This window comes from Orbicella faveolata, unplaced genomic scaffold (genome assembly GCF_042242905.1).
Source record: "Orbicella faveolata isolate gen_17 unplaced genomic scaffold, um_ofav_v1 contig_36, whole genome shotgun sequence".
Lineage (NCBI taxonomy): Eukaryota > Metazoa > Cnidaria > Anthozoa > Scleractinia > Merulinidae > Orbicella > Orbicella faveolata.
The window spans coordinates 1,793,305-1,818,039 of NW_028301565.1; the positions used below are offsets into that span (position 1 = coordinate 1,793,305).

Below are 24,735 nucleotides of genomic sequence, written 5' to 3' on the forward strand. Positions count from 1 at the left end.
GACGCAACAAAAATCAAAGCAAACAATTATTTCTCGACAATATCAAATATTTTACTTTTTCTTAACTGCTGTAGCAACCATGATTTCACAAAAAAAATAATCAATAATACAAATAAGAATCTTAAGATATGGACGCTACAAATCTGTCACGAGAGGGTCTGGGAGGGAAATCCAAGTTGTAAGTACTAAGACACTTTTTTTTTCTCTTGTCAGTTGCCAGTAGTACCCAGAATGCTGAAACGCATTGATAAGGACGTCAATTGATACAATGGCTGTTTTTCAGCCAGCTCCCAGTCCCGTCCGCAGACACTCTCGAAGCGATTTCTCAGTTAGGAGTTATCTACTTGCATAGGCTCGAAGAGATCTGGAACGAGTTCAGACGGATTTTATAGGAAAAATAAAACAAAATTTATTTCTAAAAATGTAGAACGAATAGATTTCAAGGCTTCTTTTCTAAATATTGTAAATAAAGAATAAACAGTACTACTAGGTATCTCTTATCAGTCATTCTCGGTCACAGTAGACAGGAGCTCTTAGAAGTCGGATGTCATGCGCTTTGCTCCAGACCTTCTCTCCGTTGCCCAACTGGACACCATACCACGTGACGAATTTCTGGGTTACTTTGCCCTGAGAGAAGCCCAAGTTGTCCTTGGAGGCCACAATAACTTCTGATCCAAGTTTTATCTCGGTTGGTTTGGATTTCTTGTCAATGATCACGTAGAATTGTTTAGCTCTAGGCCTTTCAACGATCTCGTTGACTTTGGCGCCATGTTTACCGGAGGGGGATACCTCGACACTTGTTTTGCGGACCTTGGTGATGAAGCCGTGGAAGAAGCGCGTGTGTTCTTTGACGGAATTCCAATGAGCAAATACTTCTGAACCAATGGTGAGACAGTCTGAAATGATAGCAATCAAACCGTTTTGTTTAGGAACGTATTGTACATGACCAGAAGATTACGTTTTAACTGTTCTTTCTCGATTACCCCCAGCGTAATTTTGAATTTACTCTATGTTGGGTTTAGTAATCATCTCCATTTCAGCCGCTTTTTGTGTCCTCGAGTAGCTTGCAATACAGAAGCAGGTTCTTGACACGGGGCCACTAATTTGGGGTATACAAGTTCACTCAGCACAATTAATTAAAGGCGTGAACAATCGTTAAGTATTGTTTAAACGCAATGTACAGCTGCAAAGGAAACTGCATTTTTCACGTATTCCAGTTCTCTTGTTGTAGTTTCCGAATTATGGGTTTGGGAGTCATTTGTTTTCTCCACATCTTATGTCTTGTCCAAACTCCAACAGTCCTCGGCAACTCCGCTCCCATACCTCATAGACTTTGACTGATAAAAGAAAACAATTGTAATAAATACAGTTGATTCTTTTAAAGTTCCTCATTAGAAATCCGCCTGAATCTCATCCCTTATACTAACTATCCTTGCTTCCTACCTTCGAAACCTGTAACTTTGAAGTTCCTTCCGATTTGGATGTCATTTTGTTATTGGAAGTATGGCTTCCTATACACTGACAAACCAAACGCCCCGTCCCCATGACCTTTTCTCTCATTTGGAAGCGAGGCCCCGCCCCCATGCGAGGAAAAAGGCCATGTGAACGAGGCTACTGCCAAAAGTAGTTTCTTGAATTACTTGGTAAAGAACATTTTCCAACATTAGAAGCTTATCCCTCGACAACCTACACTCACCTGTTTGAAACTCGCAACCGTAAACTTCTGCTCTCAAGCAGACGGTGGAGCCCATGAAGTCTTTAGAGTTCTGATGACGCAATATCCTTAATGTCTTAGCTACAAGCTTTTCCTTCAAGTAGTGCTTCATCACAGTGTTACCGTCTCTGTTGCCTCTGAACACCTTCAGATAAAAAAAAAAAATCAAAACAAACAAAACAAAAAACAAAACAAAACAAATGAAGGGAAAATGGCCTGAATAAATAGGTGATTCTCTTGCGCCCTCGATTCTTCTCTCGTCTGGGACTGGACCCAAAAATTCCACTCTGATGACGTAGCTCTAAAGACATCCGTTTGTATCTAAAAGGTTGTTGCTGTGTTTTGAAATTCCCCGAGCGAGTAAATTATCCCAAGAGCTTATGCACTATGCGGCTATTTGTGGAGTTACTTCACGTATGGAGTTTCCCGCGGCCCAAAATCTCGAGCGTCTCTCAAGCGAAGGAACAGTTGCAAGCAGCAAGAAGAAAATTGTTTACCCAGACTATATACAGGGGTAAAATGGTCACTGGCATTTACCAACTTTTTCGCTGGGAAAATGTGGTTTGAGTTACTGGGACTAGAAATCACAAACAAAAACTGGGAATTCTCCCCCTTTGAAGCCCATCACAAGAGACGACTGACCACTTTCAAAATCAAGTCAAACGGGGTAAGTAGGAGTTGCTTTAGTTTCCTCTAGGTATTCGATCTTCGCACAGCGCTAATATTTAATCAAATCAGAGCAACAAAGAACATATGGAGTTAGATTGTTATACCTTGTCCCGTCCCGATTCCTGATAGGTAAGCCAGTTCTTCCCCAATAAATATTTCAACACGTATTTCAGGACCCATTTCTGTTCTCTGGGATGACCTTGAGTAGCGACAGCAGTGACCTCCATGGTGCGGCCAAAATCAATCTGAAAAAGAAACGTGTATTGCAGTGCGGCCGTAATCTCGTGGTAGAAAAAGGCTTCCTATTCGATCTATAGGTTATTCGATGATTTATGATAAATTATTCTTTTTATTGCTTGGGTTAGATTTCTTGCCACTGATCCGTTTGTTTGTAAATAACTAAGTGAGCGGAGGAAGTTAAATTTCTTATCATGATATTTTGTATGCGAGGTTATCCTATTAAATAATAGGTTACTGAAATGGTGTCAAGCTCAAACAACCAGCTCAGTACAAAAACCTGCTCCAGGGTGGTTGCTATTCACTAATCAGATAGGTCAACTTTTAAAAGTTTCAAAGGCGGACACCATTCCCAAGTGGACAAGTGTGTGTGTCAAAGATCGACTGCTGTTTGATTGAACACAAAATATTTAGATGTCATATATAGAACTAACCTGAAAATATTTGGGAAAACTACTCCTCGCTGAACACCAAGCGCTGTTGCCATGGAGACGGCCATGTTTGGCGCCATGTCGCGAGTCTCGCTCTGATGAAGCGGACAGCTGGTGGCTAAAAATCATCCTGTTCTTTAAACCAAGCGGTGAAGAGCAACCTGGAAACATACAACAACTCTTATACCGAACTAAGATATATCAGTTCCTTCAAACGAATGTGAGGTGTCCAGTGTCAGTGTTTCCTAAGGCAATAAAACTACAGTTAATCGAAAAAATCAAGAGGGCTACGAACGACAGCTCTAAGAAGTTACTAGGGAGTGTTTACTTGAAAGAGCCTAGGAGTTATTTACCAGGCCCGGGTTGTTCGAAAGGTGGATAACGCTATCCACCGGATAAATTACTATCCAGTTGAAAGATTGGTTTGGTTTGTTAACACTTATCCGCTGGATAGCGATTTATCCGGTGGATAGCGTTATCCACCTTTCGAACAACTGGGACAAGATGTTTCGGAGACTTGAAGTACACCATGGGCTATTACTGTTTTAGACTTCGTTTAGTGTGACGGAGGTTCTTTAAGCCAAGCTGCAGTAACTTGCTACAGTGAAACTTGAAGAATTGAACGTTAGAGCGTGGAGCGATCGGTCAGTGCTGACACTGGACAATGGGGACGGCCAGATCTCGAAAAAAACAGGTACCCAATGCTCACGCCATAGCTAACAACCCGTGAAGCTACCTTGAACAAATATTCTTTATACAAAATGTGTAACATGTCCAAACTTACTGAGGCATGCAGGTGCCGGATTACTCCAATTCCCATGAATCTGGCATCTTGTAGTTTCGTGGCCACGAGGGGAGAATCCATTGTTGCATTGATATTCAACCACATTTCCAAAAAAGTATTTGTTGCTTGGTTCTGATGCTAATTTTCCGTGAGCTGGTTTACGAGGGGCATCACAAGTTTGCACTGCGGGTAAAATTAGTTTATTGTTAGCTTTCTGTCTTTAACTTTTTCGAAATTGGAAGCGCGCATCCTTATCTCCTGTTGTTTACCTTCTCGTCGAAATTGAAAGCGCGCAACGACACAGCCTAAAGTGAGGAAAGTTCCATACAAATTGAGATCTAAACACTTACGATAGCAGATTGGTTGAACTCCACTCCAAGTTGCGTTAGCCAGACATCGTCTCTCTTTAGATCCCCTCATGAGGTAGCCCTCAGCTATATTACACATGAACATATACAGCGCTCCGAAGGTTTCTCCTGTTTTCTTTTGAATCCATCCATTTGAAGGGCTGGCGAGAGTACCGCAATTTACAGCTACGTCGAGAAAAACAAAAGAAAAACACCTAACTTTATTTACTGATCATATAAGATACGCCGCGCTTTTACTGATAGGCCAGGGCCGGGTTGTTCGAAAGCCGGTTAACTCTAACCTAGGATTAAAAGTTAATCGAAGTATCCATTTTTCTTGTATAAAAATGTTTTTCATTGCTTATGTTTTGTGTAGTTTGTGATTTTTCTAACTCAAACCTGAAAGGCAAACAATACAAACAGAAAACAGCACCCAAAAGTTACAAAACTCAAATAAAAATTTTCTCTAATCTTGGGTTAGCTTAATCGGTCTTTGAACAATCCGGCCCAGGTGTATACCAATTAAAGGAGCAAGAAGAGGAGAAAATATCGATTTTCAAAGAGAACGAAAGTATTGCCTACAAGCATCATCCAACACATACAAAACGAGCCGGAGTTTAGTATAAAGTAACACGGCAAGAAGAATTATCCCCAAGTCAAAGTAACTTCTGGTTAGTTGGAGAGCGAGTGACAATTGCTTAACTGTCACCCGCCGAGCAACCTTTAGAATTTGCCATTGCCCCGTCCCCATAAATGGACCTATAAGAGCGCGCGGTTGATACAATGAACAACAGCTAAAATGCAATTTTAGCTATAGACTTCCTCGTCAGTCTTACTCGTATAGCAGTTATTGTAATAGCGCTAATGTGGCTTCCTCAATAAATATTGCAATTAATCAATGTACCTTGGCAGTTGAAACTATGTTTTGTCCAAACGCTGTCTGTACACTCGATCTGCGGAATTCCCACCAGTTTGTATCCAGCCCTACAGCTATAGTAAACTCTCTCGCCATTAAGATATTTACTCTGCGGGCCGCGGGCTGAGGTGACATACGAGTATTTAGGAACTTTTGGAGCATTACAACTTGGTGCTGAAAAAAAAAAATTACATCAAATCAATTTAACAGGATAGTAATTTGATTTTATAAAAATAATTGGCTGGATTCCATCATCATGGGAGATCCCGTTCTCAACATTTCATCATCTATACATGGTATTGCCAATGGAAAGTTACTAATGTATGGCAAAATACGCGTTATATTTCGGCTGGAAATGTCATCATTCATTTATAATTTAGCATGTACGTAAAAGGCTAAGACTTAGGTCATTTTCGATATACTGTATGAAAATTCTAACTTGGCCCCGGGGTTTGGGGGAATAAAAAATCCCCAAGCCTCGGAGCCAAGTTAGAATTTTTACATATCGAGAACGACGTATTATATTTAGCTCTTATTAACCAAGCAGGAGGTCTGTATGGGAGAATCTTGACCGAGGTTGTGAGTACAGACCGACCGCAGTGAGGTCTATACACACAACCGAGGTCAAGATTCTCCCATACAGACAGACTAAGCTTGATTAATAAGATATTTAGTATATGGCGCAAACAAAAACAATTTAATTCGTTTAATGAGACTCGTTTATACTAACCTGACTAACTGATATTTTGCTTGCGAACGGCGATGAGCTGAATTTAATTTTGCCAAAGTTTGCTCGTCCTCTTTACTCTTTACTCTCATCAGGCTTTTTGGCACTTCCAAAAATAGATGTTGTTAGATGAAAATAGTAAATGATTTTGCATTTTAGTTTGCAACTTTTTCACTGCAAAACATTACCGGTCTAGATGCCGGTCTAGATGCCGGTCTAGATGCCGGTCTAGATGGGAAAATCTTGACCGCTTTCAATATCGATTTCAGCAAATCAAATTCGTCAATTTGGTAGTTCCCAGTCCTTGTAAGACAGAGCCATATAATAAGTTTTCAACTAAACCGTAGAAAATTCTTCCTTTCTCTAAACGGCAAAACAAGCCAATAAACACCACCAACAACAAAAATTACTAGCCATATGTTCGATGCTAATAACATTTGTGCAAGAAGTTGAGTGTCACACCAGGCTTTAAGGACGTTGGCGCTAATTGTTTCTGCGCATCCTTACGGCGCACACAAATTCATACGCCACGTCATGCATCGATGCGCGCGCTAAGTAATGAAATGAACAATGATAGGGCAGATGGCCATTCCTATAGACCCTATTCATAAATGGCTGCCAATTTGAAATTCCTTTGTAGGTATTTAAATTAGCCCAACTAACCTCGTTTGAAAGTAAAAATTCTTTTGAATTATCACCTCAAAAACGAGGTTAGTTGGGCTTATTTTAATACTTACAAAATAATTTTTAATTGGCAGCCATTTATGAATAGGGTCTATAGTTTGCCTGGATTGAACGATCTTGGACGTTCGGTGACCCCTATTTTCCTTTTGATGGATCATTTTCTCTACCGATTTTACGTTTAGCGAAAAAATGAAGAAAATCTATCGATTAGAAGTTTGAATTTTTTGCAAAATGCACCATCGAATTCCGTTTTTTTTAGCTCTCCGTTTATCTGTGCGGCGGTTTCAAATGCTTCTTGAAGGGATAAGTTTTGCGGAAACGTTGGCAACATTTAGAATTATTAACGAAACAGACCCACTCCTACAAAAAAAAATATGAGTCTCCTCTGTTGGCCTCCGTTGACACACCTTCGATATTTTTAATTATAAACCCCTGTAGACCATGCTGAATTACATGCGCCAATTTTCCAAAATCAGGGCAATTTTCCGCACGCCTTATCCCTGAAACGAAGTGGGTGAACCCCATTTTTTCGCATTTCTGACACAAGTAACTCACTATCCGACTGCAGTAAAAATTTAAAAAAATCATCGATTGGAAAATTTTCGCGCGAACGTCCTTAATCTAAGAATACTCGTAAGATTATTTCCAGCCTTAAATCGGCAGAAAAATAAGAATGTTCACCTGGGTCGGATAAACAATATTCTTATAAGAAAAAAAAAAAGGATGTAGCTGACCTGGGAACAGGAAACTATAAACATTCGGCGTAGCGCATTTTTCAATTCACTGATCGGCGCTATTGCCAAATTCTTTACGATTTGTTTCCAAAATAACGCCCAGCTGAATTGTCGGGTCTACGAGGCCCAGTTTTAAATAAGCGCGTGTAAATCGAGAAAATACGGATTAAGCCTTTTTGACTTTTCAATTTCAACCAATCACTAACTATTGGCGTTCAAATATGATACATAGATAAAAACAACAAACATAAGAGGCTTACCAGTTTGTGCATGTACCTTGTTCAAACGTTATTACAAACAAAGTCTGAAGAACTAAGCAACCGTTAAAACTATTCCAATCGAGTCGCCTTCCAGAAGTCGTAAATGATCTTTTTCATTATTTGTTTTTTTTTTAAGCAGTTTTTATTTACCGATATGCGCTTGAAAATATTTTCTAATTTCACTCGTCCTTATCGAATTAGCCATACTAAGCCAGCTTCTTAAGTCTTTGAGTGTTATCCAAACTTCCCAAGGGTATCATACCTCATAGTGCACAGCTGGAGTGACCCATGCAGTTGTTTCATAACATTGCCACTGGAAATGGGTTAGCGAAGTTAACTTTGCCCACACCAATAGCGCGCAAAATTGGATTACGACGCACATTTATTTACTGAGTTTCATAACATTCCAATGGAAATGGCTTAGCAAAGTTAACTTTGCTATCAATCTTATTTATTTATTTATTTATTTATTTATTTATTTTTTTAATATAAATATAGATGTGGCCCGCCTAGATTAACCAAGGCTACCTGCGGGTTCGCGCTGTTACTATTATCAAGCATTTTAAACTTAATCTGTATATCTATTTCTGTAAAAATTGTAAATATGCGAGTCTTAATAATAATAATAAAGTTGTTGTTGTTGTTGTTGTTTGCTCACATCAGAAGCGCGCACCATTGGGTATGCCGCACGTTTATTTACTGAGTTTAATGGCAAGGGATTACAAGCTATGTGATTATACAATGTAGATGATACCCGCGGTTCTCTTTTCCTCTCCAGTAATGCACTTACCACTACAGTTGAATCGGAGTTCAGACCATTGACCCTTGTTGCATTTCCTCACGGGAATTCCGACCATAATGTAGCCAGCCTTACAACTGTAGTAAATACTTTGCCCGCTTTGATAACGCATCTTAGAAGCCTTCCACGTCTGATAAGCAAACGCAGGAACATCTGGGGCTTTGCTGCACCAATTGGCTATTTAATGAGCAAAATACAGTGATATTGAGTAACTTCGTTAAAAACTGTTCCTGAACATTTTCGAAGTCCAAACTTGTCTTGAAGAGTGGCAAATATATTGTATGAGTAATATGTCTTCCTTGGACTGTCTTTACTTTTCAAGGTAATGAGACAAATTAACTGGCTGGTCTAAAGAAATGAGGGTAGGGGAGCAGGGATGGTGCAGTGGTGAGAACTCTCACGTTCCCACCAGTGTGGCCTGTGTTCGATTTCGGCCCAGTGCCATGTGTGGGTTGAATTTGTTGTTGGCTCTCGCCTAGCTCCGAGGTTTTTCTTCGGATTCTCCGGTTTTCCTCCCTTCTAAGAAACCAACATTTCCAGATTCCTGTTCGACCTGGATAGAGGACCTATATGAAAATCACCTATGGCTTTTGTGGTTTCCTCTCTAAATATTGTAATTTGTTTCAGCATCATATATTATCTTTTCCACCGTTGTAGCTTGTGATATCTTGAATGGTGGCCGGATTACGTTAGATATATTTTTAAGACTAGTTGAATCAGGTGCTTTTTGCAATGTTTTATTCGCAAGAAAAAAAAAAACAAAACAAAAAAAACCGAAATCTATTCCTGATAATTATAAAAAAAAAAAAATTCCGGATGATTCGCGATTCAAATATTACAGACACTTGTTTTCAGATGTGTTAAGAAAATCACTTATCAACGAAAGCGAGAATCGATCATTCAAAATTGTTAGACACATTATCTTACAGACGCATTTTGGCTGCTGGCCACTCCACGATCCATTCCTTAAGCAACTTCGTTTAGAGGATCCCTCCAGTGTGAACCCACGATCACAAATGAAGTCCACCCAGTGCGGATGGGTTGTTTTGGAGCCCAAGATCCAGCCATTATGAGGAGTAGGAAGCAAACCACAATCCTGTCCTGAAGAGAAAACAATAATAACAAATGAATAGACCTACATTCCCGAGAAGAAAACTCATTGAAAAATTACCAGAAATAAGTAAAATGACATGGCGATTTATAGCAAGTCCCAATATATTTTCTTTGGGGTCTGTAACATGGAATTATGATGTCAAACAACATGGAAATGACATCAGTAGTTCCCAATTGAGACCCTTTATCTTAGATTCGCCATCTTAGATTTTATGATTTTCTTTAAAACGTCAGAAAGCCTCCAAAACTGTCTCAAAAATAACAAAACTATTGAAGAAAGCTAAAAAAGAAATTCAAAAGAGGAAAATGCGCCTACTTAAACAGGGCTGCCAAGGAAACATGAAGCGCCCTGACCATTGACTTGTCATGTGCAATTATTTCTCTGCAGATACACTTGAAAAGTCATCAAAAAATCACCAAACTTGGAAAAGTCACCAAACTTGCAGTTCATTAATTTAAACGCTTTTAAATCTCAAAGGGTTCAAAGTTGGCGCGGACGTCTAAAGCTCTCCACTCGCTCTTGAATAGGGTTAAGGGTTGATAACGCTATCCACTGGATCAGTAATCAAAAGTGAATAAGTTTCGGCAAAATCAATCAGACTTTTAACTGAATAGTGTAAAGCGCTAGCTCTAGCTCTACTGGAACTACCAATACCTAGGCATACAACTTCTCCACTTGTCCATGTGCCATCTGCCTGACACTTCCGTGTAGCTGTTCCCTGCAGAGAAAATCCTGTTTTGCAACTGAAAGACATCACGTTAGAATATGTTGTGGAGTTGCCATGGGCAACGCCATTCTCAGGAACGTTTAAGGGACCACAATCAACCGCTGTAGAAAAAGAAAGAACATTAGACTAGGGTAGAGTATTATTTCATGAGGAACAATAAAATTGGGCAAGGCAATTTCTCAAGAAAATGACTCTTTTGAAAGAATGACTACACTCCTGTAAAGTATCACTGAGCATGTATTTATTTATTTACTTACTTATTTATTTATTTATTTATTTATTTATTTATTAGGGTAGCTGTTATTTTGAAAGCTTCTCTCTTCCCTTTACTGTGAAGACAATAATAAGGTAAAGAACAAGCTTGAAAATGAAGAGTCAACAAAACAAAATATGAAATCGGTTTACACTAATCAGGAGTGATAACATTGCAAATATTGGAAAAAATAAACAATTATTGGATAAGGTTTTTGCTGATATCCAGAATAGTCAAGGTCGAGGTAGGGGTTATCAGCCGAGGCCGAAGGCTGAGGCTGATAACCCTTACCGAGACCTTGATTATTCTGGATATCACAAAAACCGAATCTAATAATTGTTTTATTATAGATTGAAAGAGAAAAAAAAATGGAAGTCATGTTTTTGCTTCTTTACTGACGGCTATTAACACAAAGCGCGCGAACTTGACATGATTGCCCTTCGAAATCATACACCGCGGTCATACATGACATGATTACCCGTGACTTTGAGTGTCCTTGACATGATTATGGTATAATCTGCAGCTAGATGACGTCACAGGCGCTGATTTCGAAAATTCACTGTAAGTTTTCGGCCAATCAGAATAGAGATAGTGAGTTCAATGTATAAAAATGCTAACAAAGAAACTTCAAAGGCATCGATGTTTGCCTGAGACAAATTTGACTTTCTCAAACATGTAAGTAAACTGAATCAAACCTTCCACTTACAATCATTACGTCGAGAATATGCAGAAAATGCTATTTGTTGAAGAGTTCTATTTATTTATTTATTTATTTTTTTTCGATCTTACCTTTGCACGAAGTCTCAATTCCACTCCAGTTTCCGTCGGCTTCACAACGCCGAACGTTTGATCCGTTTAAAAGAAACCCTTCATCACAGCTCAACGTTACTTTATTTGGAAAATTTGTTTCACGCCCGGCTATAGAACCGTTCAACGGGGCTGTAAGAGGACCGCAATCCTTAGCTGTAGGAGAGCAAAGAATGTAGTTTATAAATATCCTCATAGTCAATGTTCGATGAAGAAGGAGATCACACGGCCATGGGTTGAGACCTTCATTTAAAGCACCAACATAGCTAAATGAATATTTCTAAATTAGTATAACACGAAAATTTTCTGATCAAGCACATCATGACGTCAATGCCATCTCTTACAAGACAGCCCTCAATATAAATTGAAACGGATCTGTTCCTTGAAGTATCTGTTACCTAGCTGTGGTCTTACTACCTGGGAAACTCAGGAACACTCACCCGTACTAACCAACCCCTAGGCCGGGCATTATTTTGGGTTTTGATTCCTCAATTCCCACCTCCCCCACAGAAGATGTACAGCCACACCCCCAATTGTGTTTATTGAGTGTACATTCGTGTTATGAGTTTGCTGGCTAGAAAATTTTAGCAACGAAATTTGCCGAGATACATTCTGTTCCATGTGTACCCACTTAACATTTGAAAACAACAGTGTCTACTTCAATGCCGACCTTTCGTCACTTAAATCCAATTCATCATTGAATGATTTAAAACAAAACCGTACATATTCATTACCTTCGCAGAAGCTGGAGGTTCTGCTCCATGTTCCATTTGTCTGACATTTTATCTTAGGGAAACCACGAAGAATGAATCCCTCGTCGCAAGCGTGGTTCACATAATTTGGATACACTGTCTTATCGCCGATAATACTCCCATTCCGCAAGGGTTGGGGCCGACCACAGTCAACAGCTAAAGGTAAACATCACAAAAAAACAAGGTGCAAAGCAGAATAATAACACATGCGTCTTTCATGAGGAAACATAGGCTTTTTATGGACTGCTAAATTATATACAGTTGTCAGGAGCAACGTTATAACGTAAAAAGTAATGTAAGTAATGTGGTGCTGATGATACTCTATCAACGTAAGAAGTGCTGCGATGTAAGCAAATGTTTTAAATGAATGTTTCAATGACACGAAAAAATATCGATTGTAATCGACGACAAATAACGATTGTCCGTCCGTCAGCCCATGAGACGAGAAAGCATGTTATTCACGTTCGACGAAAGTAAACTTAAATCACTTGGTGGCTGGATCCGAATATATAGCAATAAAATGTACTTTGCTTATACAGAGATGAGAACAAAATTAATCAGTTCAAAATATCGACAGGGGTAAAGCATTACATCGGAGTGCATTTAGATGCTTGCCGAATGCTGGCTTTGTGTCCAAAGCTCGCGTTAGACCATAGAAACTTACAAAGAATATTCGAAAACCAGTATCGTAGTGGTCGGTTTTCTAAAGAATAAACTTCTGTTTATTTCTGGCTTTCGAAAGCCAGAGTCTAAAAATGCAGGCCGTTTTCCTTGGTCGCCAAAAGGGAGGTCATTCTTCCAGGCGTCCCTAGCGTGGAATCTGGAAATGAGAATTGCGACAGCTTCCCAATCGTGCCCGCTCTTCGTAAACAAAATAACTTACAGAATGCTGTGTTTTGTGAAGAAAGTTTTAGAAAGAATCAAGCCTTATAAGATGGCGAACTTTTTCGGAACGGTTCAGTACACAAGTTCTATAGCTTGAAAGCTACCAAATTAGCAAAGTTCATTCTCGTTCTCACGAGATAACAAATGAGCCTTATGTGGGTTCAAACTACGGAAACAATGACAAAACTATAACCATGTACTTAACAACATACGATGCAGAGACGAACACCTCAGATGTTGAAAAAAATCAGGTTTCTTCGTGAAAATCGAAGCTGAGGCAAACAACATGCAACTGGATAAAGAGGATACTCAAGGAAGCAACTTGAGTGGTAAATATCTAAGCTAAACTCTTGTGTTAAATGTCCTGATTGTTTTATTTGTTTTTATTGTGTTCCATATTTGTAAGTATGATTTTATTTTACGATACGAAGCCCGACTAAACGCTCTTGGAGCGTCTAGATTTCTTTTTCTGACGTCAGCGCACAGTTTACTCTGTGATGAGAAGCGTACAGTAGAACAATATTGCTGTCGGTGCGTCAAACATACCACTACATATGGTTGAAAAACCATTCCATGTTCCATTAGGTTGGCACGTTCTTATGGTGGATCCATTGAGATTGAATCCAGGATCACAGTTAAATCTAACACCATTGGGGAACACCGTGGAGTTACCAGAAGAGGAACCGTTCATGGGAACAGGTAAAGGACCACAGTCGACAGCTGAAAGCAAGAGAAACGACTATGATTTACATGTAGTTTGAAAGTGGACCATTTGTGGAGAGTGTCATTTGGTAACTGTGGACAGTTAATTATGCGATAATGTTACTCTAATGAGTCGTCGCCAGTGCACTATAAACTCGAACGCTTCAATTAAAGCAAGATTTTTTGATATTCCTATTTTCGTAAGGTCATTTATTCATTGGCCCAAAATGCAATGGTTTGCAAATAAATAGCGATAGAACTCCTTTCCGATCTACACTTGACGCGATCTGAACATGTCATCCCTTCATGGTATATCCTCTCATGGACGATGAACACTGCCAAGGTTGTTATTAAATTAGTGCTGAAAAAACCCCATCGACTATTAAATTATAACAATGTTTCCCAGAGTATTTCATCCCTCAAAAGACTTATTTAGTAAAGTAAAAAAGAGAAGAAAGATACTTTTGCTTGAAACCTACCCACACATATGGTTGTTCGTCCACTCCATGTTCCATCAGGTTGGCAGGTCCTGATGGAGGATCCATTGAGAATGAAGCCAGGATCGCAGATAAAGTGCATACTGTTCGGAAACACAGTCAAGTCGCCCGAAGAGGAACCGTTCATGGGTACAGTCAAAGGACCACAGTCGACAGCTAAAAATGTGTTTAATCAAATAAGTTCAATTAGGATCGGAGCTGAACGTGTCTGCACCCTCTGCAAGTGTGATATATCCGGGAACTGGTACACCTTATGAATGCAACTAATAACAACAAACATATTAGGCTCCACATGCTTGAAGACAAAATGTCCCTTAACGCTGGAGATCTACTTCCCACTGGATAGGATGCTGGTCCATCGCAGGGTTACTTTGAGCATGGACCCCTTTACAACATCTGACATTGTCACAGACACTGCCTACAATAATATTACGGTTACTTACAATGCTAATACATCTACTCCATTACACTACTTACAATACTAATGTACAGTTACTTACACTGATTATAATACTTGTTGCTACAGCACAAATACTTAGACCCCTTAGAGTTTAAATTAACACAACTCAATGACCTGGCCAGGATCAAGTCCAGACCGGTTAATCCGGAATACTGTGTGCTAACGATTAGTCCACCGAGCCTCGAACTTGTCAGGTACACTCCAAAGAGTCTACGACCAGAGTATTTTAATCTCGGGGGTATACCGCTAAGAAAGACCGCTAAAATTTGGGTTTTTAGCTCTGTATTCATGTTTTCCTTTTTGAGAATTACTTCGACTGCAAAAATCTCGGAAGCAAACATCTAAAATCTACAACCTTCACAATATGTCTGATTTCCACTCCATGTTCCATTTGCCTGACATCGCCTGCTACGAGATCCTCTGAGGATAAATCCTTCATCACAATTAAAGTCGATCTTGTCTGGAAAGACTGTCAGATCACCAGTAGAAGAACCATTTGTTGGGACTGTAAGGGGACCACAATCTCGCGCTGGATACAAAGTTATATAGATTTTCTTATAAAAATATTGTACGGCAATTCGTAGTCGTTTTGTTACACGCCTATGTTGGTAACTACAGGACTAAAATAAAGCTAATATTTTTACGCCGATGGGGTTCTATGTGTAGAAAAAGTTATATAAATTACATAAAAACGTCATGTATGGAGCGAAACTAGTCTTTTCTCTTTGTGAAGAAATTAACAAAAGGTGTGGTTACACAAGCGAGCGGAATATGTGTTTGTTATTTCAAACCTACCAACACACATGGTTGTAAGCCCATTCCACGTCCCATTGGGCTGGCAAGTCCTTTTGGATGATCCAGTGAGAAGGAAACCAGAATCGCATTTAAATAGCACACTGTTAGGGAACACTGTGGAGTCACCGAAAGCCGAACCGTTCATAGGAACAGATAAAGGACCACAATCGACAGCTGGAAGTTTAAAACCAAAACGGAGATTAGAAAGAAATCGCGAATGATAAGTGAACTATTCCTACCGACTTTTAGTTGACGGCGTTTTAAGATCATCTCTCATCCAAAGACCTTATTATTCCTAAGGTGACTTTGACCTCATCAGTCAAAGTCTAAATCATAGATCGAGACTTAGAAGGGGGATTATATCACACCCATCTACCAATGCAAACTAAAAGGTCTTTGTTTAAGGTTGAGAATAAAAGAGGGAAGCCACCAGCTCCCAACTTCTCAGGAATTCTCTCCTTCCAGAGTGAATTCGCTAGCTAGTAAATAATAAATCTAGAGCGTAATATAGCCATTAATTGCCATAATAAAATGGAAGGAAACTACGCTGCTCTAGCACTTGTTCATTTTCCACTCAGTTTCTATTTCGTTTCGTTTATTTTACGGAGTGCGAGAGTAAAATGTCAGATTGTTATGGTCTCTGAATTTATTAAGTAACCATTCATAAGAGCAGGTTCACCTTCACAAGAGGTCTGAATACCATTCCAAGACCCATCGGATAGACAACGCCTGACTGATGACCCATTCAAAATAAATCCTTCATCGCAGCTAAAGGTAACTTCGTTCGGGAAGGTCGTTTCACTCCCAGTCAAGGAACCGTTTAGTGGAATAGACAGTATACCGCAATCTTTAGCTGTAGAAAAAAAATTGCAATTAGCTGTGACAAATTAAGATAGTTCTGCTGCACTTTTTTTTGTATTCAGATAACTAAGGAGCTGAAAGTCTTCAGTAGAAATATAGTTTGTGCCAATTTCACCCAGATCATCTAAACATTTACGAAAAAAATTATTGGCTTCAACATACTCTACTCTCAAGAGGACATTAATCTCTAACTATCCGCGTTATGATTTTAATCTAATAACCTGTTCATAATTAAAAGTTCTCTCAAAGTGTCCCTCATAAATAATTCTACCTTCACAAAAACTTGAAGTTCTGCTCCATGTTCCATTTGCCTGGCATTTAATTTTAGGGGAACCACGAAGGATGAATCCTTCATCACACTGATGAGTAACAAAATTTGGGTACACGGTATTTTCTCCAATGATACTTCCATTCTGTAACGGGTGGGGCTGACCACAGTCGACAGCTGAAAGAAATATGATGCAAAACAAGCGACAAAGCATATAAAATCACAAACACCTCACAAATCAGTGCCATTGTATATAAAGGGATCAAATTCTACCTAGTAAGGATGGATGCATTATGTAAAAATTACCGTTCAATTGCCAGAAATGTAAAAAATAAATGATAGCATTTAATTAATCGTTCGTCCGCCTTCCCGTTCGAACTGATTCTGAGGAAATAAGTATATTTAGTACGTGTCAAAAATGATGAGATCGACAAGAAAAAATGAACTATGAACGCGCACACGCAAAACCGGAGACATTACAGAATGTGTATCGATATGAAGCTAGCTGCGGGGGAATACATGTACTTACCATAGATGTACAATACTCCTCGGGAACACGTAAGCGCAGTCAAAGAAGTTGTGCTAAGGACAAGATTTATTTGAGACAGTAGGAACGTCTTGTATAAAATAAAGTGACATTTGGAGTTAAGTACCAATGACGAACACAAACATCTAAACATGAAGTTCTTTTGTGTTTGAATGCGTTTCCACAGCAAAAACCTACCACTACATACGGCTTGAATTCCGCTCCATGTTCCATTGCCCCGACACGTCCTCGTTTTGGAACCATTTAGAATGAATCCAGGATCACAGCTGAATACCACATTATTGGGGAACACCGTGGAGTCACCAGAAGAGAAGCCATTCATGGGAACAGATAAAGGACCACAGTCAACAGCTGGGCAATCAAATAAATTTACAAAAAATATCTTGTAGTCAGTAGAACGGAATAAAGTTTGTAGTTAGTATGAGAGTTGATATGTCTGCGGCTAGGACCTCATATGTAAAGGCCAAACGAGAGGATAGCGTTAAATATTGTACGAAGCAGCACTCGTTTTATGGTCTACATATATAGAAGTTCGTTCACGAAACAAGTGCTCAGAAAACGGACATAACAACACGTACCTCTTTTCTTATGCAGATTGCTACTTTAAAAATAACCAACTTCATTTGCATGGATAGACCCTGGATAAGACTTAAATCCGAAAAGTATCGTATGTAACCCACATGCCTTTTTATTTTCTTCAAGTTTTTGCTTCAAACATACCCCTACATAGGTTTGGCAGTCCACTCCACGTTCCATTAGGCCGACACGTTCTCATGGTGGATCCACTGAGAATGAATCCATGGTCACAGTTAAACACAACATTATTGGGGAACACCGTGGAGTCACCAGAAGAGGAGCCATTAATAGGAACAGGTAAAGGACCACAGTCGACAGCTACAAACATATTCATAAAAAGAAAAGACTTAGAAGAATAGTATTTTTCTATTTATCTGGTTAACTATTTACAAGCGCCTGTCATATATCGCAACAGATATGGCCGACAGATATCTCGAAGCAACCATGAAACCGAAGTCGCACTTTTTTTATCTGCGAATGAAAATAAATTTCTTCACTTCTGCGCTTTGCAAGCGAACATATCCAACTGCATGTCAGTGTATAAAATGGAAACATCGTGAACCTTTGCAAAATGTCTGATTTCCACTCCAGTTCCCATTTGCTTGACAATGCCTGACGTCAGATCCCCTCAGAAGAAATCCTTCATCACAACTAAAGAGCATCCTGTTTGGAAAGACTGTCAGATCACCAGTAGAGGAGCCATTTGTTGGGACTGCCAGGGGACCACAATCTTTCGCTGAACAGAAATTAAAACAATGTGGGTTAAAAGTGAAATGGTGTCTTGCCGGATAGTGAAAATATGTCGACAAAAAAAAAAAAAACATGTTGTTCCCGTGAAGGATAATCAATTCCGTAAAACGCGGGACGACGGCAAATTCAATCTAACGAGAAACGCCTATATTGCAAGGTTCTACAAGACCTCTGGCCTTTTGCCAACAACATACCAACACATCTGACCGCCAAGCCACTCCAAGTTCCATTTGCCTGGCAAATCCTCGTTGATGATCCATTGAGGTGAAATCCAGGATCGCATTTAAATAGCATACTATTTGGGAAAACCGTGGAGTCACCATACGATGAGCCATTTATGGGAACTGACAAAGGGCCACAATCGACAGCTACAAGAGAATAAATAGAAACGGTATGGTACATTTAAACAAGACAGTATGAAACAAGAAACAAAAAATTGTAATTTCTGTTATGGAAATTTAGCATTTCTTGAGGTCCTGTTGCGTTCAAATGTGGCGCGGTTGCTATCGTGGAAGAAAAGGGAAACAACCAATTCTTTTTTTTTTTATAATGCAGGCGGGAAGTTTGGAGAGCACGACAGAAGCGAAAGACGCGGCAGCCGAGATCAACTCTAGCTTATCGAGTGCTCTCCAAACTTCCCGCGTGCATCATTACTCGAGGATGTAGAGCTTAAGAATGAATCAATTGTTTTTTAACACTGCCACTGGAAAAAAATTTCTCTAGCGAAGCGATGTTTGCTTTGCTCTCGTCACAAGCGTGCCTCGTTGGCTTTTGATGCACGCTTTCGTTATTTATATAGCGCTTTATGCTTTACTATTTTTGTATACCGAGCTTGATAGTGCGGCTGTGCTGGCTATGTTATCTCACCATGACACGATGTACGAATACCACTCCATGTGCCATCCGATTGACAACGCCTCACAGTCGATCCGTTCAAAATGAATCCCTCGTCGCAACTAAAAATAGCTTCATTAGGGAAGGTTGTTTCACGTCCATTAATAGAACCGTTCACAGGCACGGCAAGGGTACCGCAATCTTTGGCTGCAAGAAAGCCAAGAGCGTATCTTTTATCTTTATGTTCAATAGTGTTAACCAGATGCAAAAATGCTAAATTCGTTTGACTCAAATGGAAAGAACGTACCCATCATCTTTAGAAACTCTCAGATATACAAAAGCTTTTCGAATATTGCCATATTACTTCGCTACAGACTTATTGTGACTATACCCTACTATAAATCTTTTTCCTGAACGAGCGGCCTACAACGTAAGTCAGTTTCCATCTGACATACTTTTCTACGTCTTTTTTGTTGCTTTAGTATTATGTACAAATTAAATAGGAATTAACTGTCATATGTAATTGTCATATGTATACCTTCACAAAAGCTGGTGGTCGTACTCCATATTCCATTTGTCTGGCATTTTATCTTTGAGGGACCACGCAGGACGAATCCATCATCACATCTGTGATACACAAAGTTTGGATACTCTGTTTGTTCCCCGATGATACTTCCATTCTGTAATGGCTTGGGCTTACCACAGTCAATAGCTAAATAGGAATGGCGCGCAGAAAACATACAGAGTGAAATGTTACGCAAGTTTTATTATATTCAACTACGATAAAACTAAACTTAACAGAGCGTATTTCAAATATTTACGTTGGATGGTGATCGCCCGTCCGTCCGCCTCAAGGCGCTTTCGCAAAGACAAATACTACAAAAATGGCTGCACTTACTCAGTGAACTAATATGTGCACGTCAGGCAAAATAGGCGATAACAAATTAGATTCAGTGAAAGAAAACAAAGTCTATTGGAATAAAACGAAACAGCGGCGCACATGTATTTTGCGGTATAGCACTGGCCTTAGGTGTTCAGCTACCAGAAGCAAACGTATTACAAACCCGGTTACGCGATAACAATATGTGAAGAACAGCAGCAAATCAGAGGTAGCAATTCGACAGCTACGATGATCACCTATCGGATGTGACATTAAGAAGAGCGTGCAGCAAAACGAAAGTTGCTGTAGCTTTCGTGATTGAAGTGTTCAAGTATGACGCCTGGCGGTTGAGTGCATTTTCACCCATGTTTGCTTTTAACATACCAGTACATAACGTTTGAAATCCACTCCATGTTCCGTTAGCCTGGCACGTCCTTATTACTGATCCATGAACAATGAATCCGGGGTCACAGTTAAATTGCACACTATTTGGGAACACTGTAATGTTACCAGAAGAGGAGCCGTTCATGGGAACAGATAAAGGACCGCAATCGACAGCTAGAAAAAAGTGGTTAAAATCAGGACGAACTGGATTTGATTGGATGCAAGATTGTGTTCGGTGATTACCGTAATTCACCGAGCCCATGATTGATCTGACGGCATCCGAATACAATGAAATGATTATAATTATAAAATCAAACCCACATTTCAAACAATTATACAAGGCACTTCATGACTGTTAACATGTACATTAAATCGTTTCACATATACTGCAAAGGAAAAAAGTTTTCACTTTTCTTTCATCTCAAAAGAATAAAAATGTAGAAAAACAAAACTTTTTCTGGAGAAAGCTGATAGCTATTCGTTTTTACTATTGTTACTATCTTTATTTTTTGCCTGAGACATACCACTACACAAGGTTGGAAAACCGCTCCATGATCCATTAGGCTGGCACGTTCTTATGGTGGATCCATTGAGAATGAATCCAGGATCACATTTAAATAACACATTATTGGAGAACACTGTTGAGTCACCAGAAGAAGAACCGTTTATGGGAACGGACAAAGGACCACAGTCGACAGCTAGAAATAAGTTTTCAAGAAACGAAGAAGTTCATAATTGTGAAGTTCTACATCTCTCTACTGGTATAATTCGATTTAGTAATAAGTGCAAATACCATCTCCCATCTAAACCGATTTCAATCTTGAACCATCCTAGGTTCATAGAGATATATACTGAAGAGATCAACTGACCTACAGCGAAAGAGAAGTATAAAAGCGACATTAAATTACCTTGGCAAAATGTCTCAGTCCCACTCCAAGTTCCATTTTCTCGACAATGCCGGATATGAGAACCTCTCAGATGAAATCCCTCATCGCAACGAAAGAGTATCTTGTTTGGAAAGGTTGTAAGTTTACCCGTAGAGGAACCATTGGTGGGGACTGCCAAGGAGCCACAATCGTTTGCTGGATAAAGATGAAGATACTAATGTTAATAGTAAAACATTGTTGTAGCACAAAAAGTGATATAATGCATCCTGTCTTTAATGGTATTATTCGTGTAGGTTTCGCAGTTGTTTACAGTACCAGTACGACGCATGGTTAAATTTGCGTTTTTTGGCAATTGTTATGTTACCAGTGCAACAGGCAAACCTTAGCCTCTATGAAGAAACTGAAACCACGTTTGTGAAGGAAGGTATATTTGAAGCCTACCGGTACACACAGTTGCAAACCCACTCCATGTTCCATTAGGCTGACACGTTCTCTTGGACGATCCACTCAGAATAAACCCAGGATCGCAGTTGAACAGCATACTGTTGGGAAACGCTGTGTTGTTACCAGAGGCCGAGCCGTTTGCAGGAACAGACAAAGGACCACAGTCGACAGCTGGATAAAAACATTCAGTAAGTACTTGGACAAGGGCTGAATACAGCTACCATACTCTGTGAGTCACTCTAAGAACAGTTTGTAAAATAGGGCAACATGTTTTCGAGAATTCCCATTAACAGTAGCGTTGTTGTATGTGGGATCCGTTCTTTGGAGTAACTGCCTGTTGTTCTCAATATTTTCTTCGTGTAAGAGTTACTAAGGGATATAGCACAGGTAGCCACTTTCTCTCTTTTTGAACTTTTATGAGTTTGAACTTTTGTTTTTACTAAGAAAACGAATTGTGCTGAAAAGTGTTAGGGCCTGCAGAAATAACCTAAGAAGCAAGTGGGTTATTAGAGTTTGGATAAGATTCCATCTTCCCTGATATGGAAAGCGATCTTACCTTTACACGAGGTCTCAATACCACTCCAAGACCCATCGGCTTGACATCGCCTGACTGTAGACCCATTTAAAAGGAAACCTTCATCGCAGCTGAATGTCACTGTATTTGGGAAGGTTGTCTTCCGTCCAGCGATAGAACCGTTCAGAGGTACAGCAAGAGCACCACAATCCTTAGCTGTAGAAAATTTAATGACGTCAAAGCTCAATATCGACAACAGAATTGTCTAAACTTCCTATGCAGTAGACTGCTAAGACGAAAAAAGGAGGTTTAGATAACATTAGAATAATTACCACTGTCGTGCCAGGTTTGCACATTCTTGCCGATTAAACTTGTGATATAATCACCATTAATAGATAACTAGCTGTAGATGCGATAGGCATGTCTTGTGGCACGGCTAAGAAGAGGGTTGAGAACAGATTGAGCTGGGGAACTACAGTAGAAGCCTTATGTCCTCCTGGGGACGAAGAGGGATAAATAAAAGAAAATTAACGAATATTAACCTTCACAAAAGCTTAAAGTCTTGCTCCAAGTTCCATTTGCTTGGCATTTTATCTTTGAAGGGCCACGAAGGACGAATCCGTCATCGCAACTATATTTTACAAAATTTGGATAAACTGTCTCTTTTCCTATGACACTTCCATTTTGTATAGGTTGAGGACGACCACAGTCAATAACTGAAAAGCAATATCGTTAAAAAAGGCACATAACAAGTGGAAAGAACAATGGCAGTTTTCATGGCTACCTTCAACCACTCTCGACAGAAGAATATAGACACCAAATTTAAGACGTAATGGACCTGAAATGATGAAGTGATGTACTCGTCGTCCGTCCGCCCATTCGATTATTGAGCCCTGAAAGTACCACGGAAGAATGAATACTTTTCGAATGCTTAAGTATGCGAGGAACACATGAGTTGATGAAGAACTTCAACGGTAGAAGACATGACATTGATTCAGCGAGATTGTAACGTAACGATCGCATTAACTGCTCTGGCATTAGCGGTTACGAAGAATAAGAGTTGAAAATGGATATCGAATGGAGATGACTGAATCGAAGTTGTTCAACTGAAAGACATTTATCTCCCACGCTGCGAGTTATATGCGTAAAGGAGCGGTTTCAGTGAACTAATAAGAAACCTGGCATAACAGCAGCATGTTCAATTTAAGTAACAAGAAACCCAGACCCATTTGAATGTTTGGTGAAGCTTTCTTCAGACCTACCACTGCACACGGTTAGAAAACCACTCCATGTTCCATTAGGTTGGCATGTTCTTATGGTGGATCCATTGAGAATGAATCCAGGATCACAATTAAATAGCACCCTATTGGGGAACACCGTGGAGTTACCAGAGAAGGAACCGTTCATGGGAGCAGATAAAGGACCACAGTCGACAGCTAGGAAAAAAGTAAATTCAACGGAATAAATTACCATATTCTTAAACATATAAAAATATTTCCAATGATCACGTTTTCGTCATTGATGGAAGATAAGTATGTTGAAGGAACTCAGATTTCATACTTATGCTGCTTCAATTAATGATCAGTTTTTATTAGAAACTCCACAGAAAGTAAGACGATTACGTTAAAAGCACATGATAACGTAAAATCGACTGCTGAAGGATGAAGGTTTGCATTACCGAGTTAAAAACTGAAGTCAAATATTTCTGACAAAAAAATAAATGTACTAATGGTAATAGTTTTTGACGACAAATAACAACAACGAGAAATTTTACAAAAAAACTTTCAAGTGATCGTTTTGAATGAAACGAAAACTTTAAAAAAACCTACCTTCACAGAATGTCTGATTTCCACTCCATGTTCCGTTAGCCTGACAATTTCTTACATTAGACCCCCTGAGAAGAAACCCTTCATCACAGCCAAATACTTTCTTGTTTGGAAATACGGTCAGATCTCCATTAGAAGACCCGTTTGCTGGGACTGCCAGGGAACCACAATCTTGTGCTGCATAAAGTAACATCGATGTTTTTTCAAATTATAAACAACACTTCTTTCTAAGTAAAGGATCCAATCTCACAATAGTGAAAAATAATAACAACAACAACAACAGCAACAACAACAATTTTTTGTGTGTTCTTTAGATTTGCATACAGCTGAATAACAAAATAAGTGTCACAATCAAAAATTAAAGGAAGGAAGGTTAATCAAACCTTGGCATTTTGTTTCATTGCCACTCCATGTACCATTTGTTTGACATTTCCTTAGCCAGGAGCCACTCAAGATGAAACCTTCATCACAACTGAACTTCAAGGAATTCGGGTATGTAGTTTCTTTACCAACCATGGAACCATTTCGAGGAGCAAGTAGCTTTCCACAATCAATAGCTTTAACAAGAATATCATACTCAGTGAGTAACATGTATTCATTTTTTTCTGAGCATTGGACTTCAGTGAAATCCATGACCTTTGGCATACGTTTGGACGCTCTAACTTGCCAA

At 39.4% G+C, this 24,735-nt stretch overlaps 1 protein-coding gene across 4 annotated transcripts in view; it reads right to left on the reverse strand.

Moving 5' to 3' along the window:
* Window positions 1-26: 26 nt before the first annotated feature.
* Window positions 27-24,735, reverse strand: part of LOC110053852 (sushi, von Willebrand factor type A, EGF and pentraxin domain-containing protein 1-like) — a 49,765-nt gene continuing 25,056 nt past the window's right edge. For 2 of the 4 annotated variants that reach the window (XM_089274785.1, XM_089274783.1), the window contains 33 exons: window positions 24,449-24,622; window positions 24,069-24,242; window positions 23,502-23,675; window positions 22,782-22,955; window positions 22,282-22,455; window positions 21,723-21,896; window positions 21,303-21,476; window positions 20,919-21,092; window positions 20,395-20,568; window positions 19,669-19,842; window positions 19,164-19,337; window positions 18,491-18,664; window positions 18,109-18,282; window positions 17,691-17,864; window positions 16,953-17,321; window positions 16,427-16,600; window positions 15,974-16,147; window positions 15,295-15,468; window positions 14,855-15,028; window positions 14,022-14,195; window positions 13,387-13,560; window positions 11,938-12,111; window positions 11,186-11,359; window positions 10,071-10,244; window positions 9,230-9,403; window positions 8,294-8,479; window positions 5,087-5,272; window positions 4,186-4,368; window positions 3,836-4,018; window positions 3,055-3,212; window positions 2,488-2,628; window positions 1,697-1,859; window positions 27-896 (listed from right to left, as the gene is read on the reverse strand). In XM_089274785.1, the coding sequence (XP_089130911.1) occupies window positions 505-896; window positions 1,697-1,859; window positions 2,488-2,628; window positions 3,055-3,212; window positions 3,836-4,018; window positions 4,186-4,368; window positions 5,087-5,272; window positions 8,294-8,479; window positions 9,230-9,403; window positions 10,071-10,244; window positions 11,186-11,359; window positions 11,938-12,111; window positions 13,387-13,560; window positions 14,022-14,195; window positions 14,855-15,028; window positions 15,295-15,468; window positions 15,974-16,147; window positions 16,427-16,600; window positions 16,953-17,321; window positions 17,691-17,864; window positions 18,109-18,282; window positions 18,491-18,664; window positions 19,164-19,337; window positions 19,669-19,842; window positions 20,395-20,568; window positions 20,919-21,092; window positions 21,303-21,476; window positions 21,723-21,896; window positions 22,282-22,455; window positions 22,782-22,955; window positions 23,502-23,675; window positions 24,069-24,242; window positions 24,449-24,622 (6,137 nt within the window). In that variant the 3' untranslated portion in view covers window positions 27-504. Of the gene's footprint in view, window positions 897-1,696; window positions 1,860-2,487; window positions 2,629-3,054; window positions 3,213-3,835; window positions 4,019-4,185; window positions 4,369-5,086; window positions 5,273-8,293; window positions 8,480-9,229; window positions 9,404-10,070; window positions 10,245-11,185; window positions 11,360-11,937; window positions 12,112-13,386; window positions 13,561-14,021; window positions 14,196-14,854; window positions 15,029-15,294; window positions 15,469-15,973; window positions 16,148-16,426; window positions 16,601-16,952; window positions 17,322-17,690; window positions 17,865-18,108; window positions 18,283-18,490; window positions 18,665-19,163; window positions 19,338-19,668; window positions 19,843-20,394; window positions 20,569-20,918; window positions 21,093-21,302; window positions 21,477-21,722; window positions 21,897-22,281; window positions 22,456-22,781; window positions 22,956-23,501; window positions 23,676-24,068; window positions 24,243-24,448; window positions 24,623-24,735 lie in introns of those variants that run through there. The other 2 variants (XM_020760152.2, XM_089274784.1) reach the window with 2 other exon arrangements.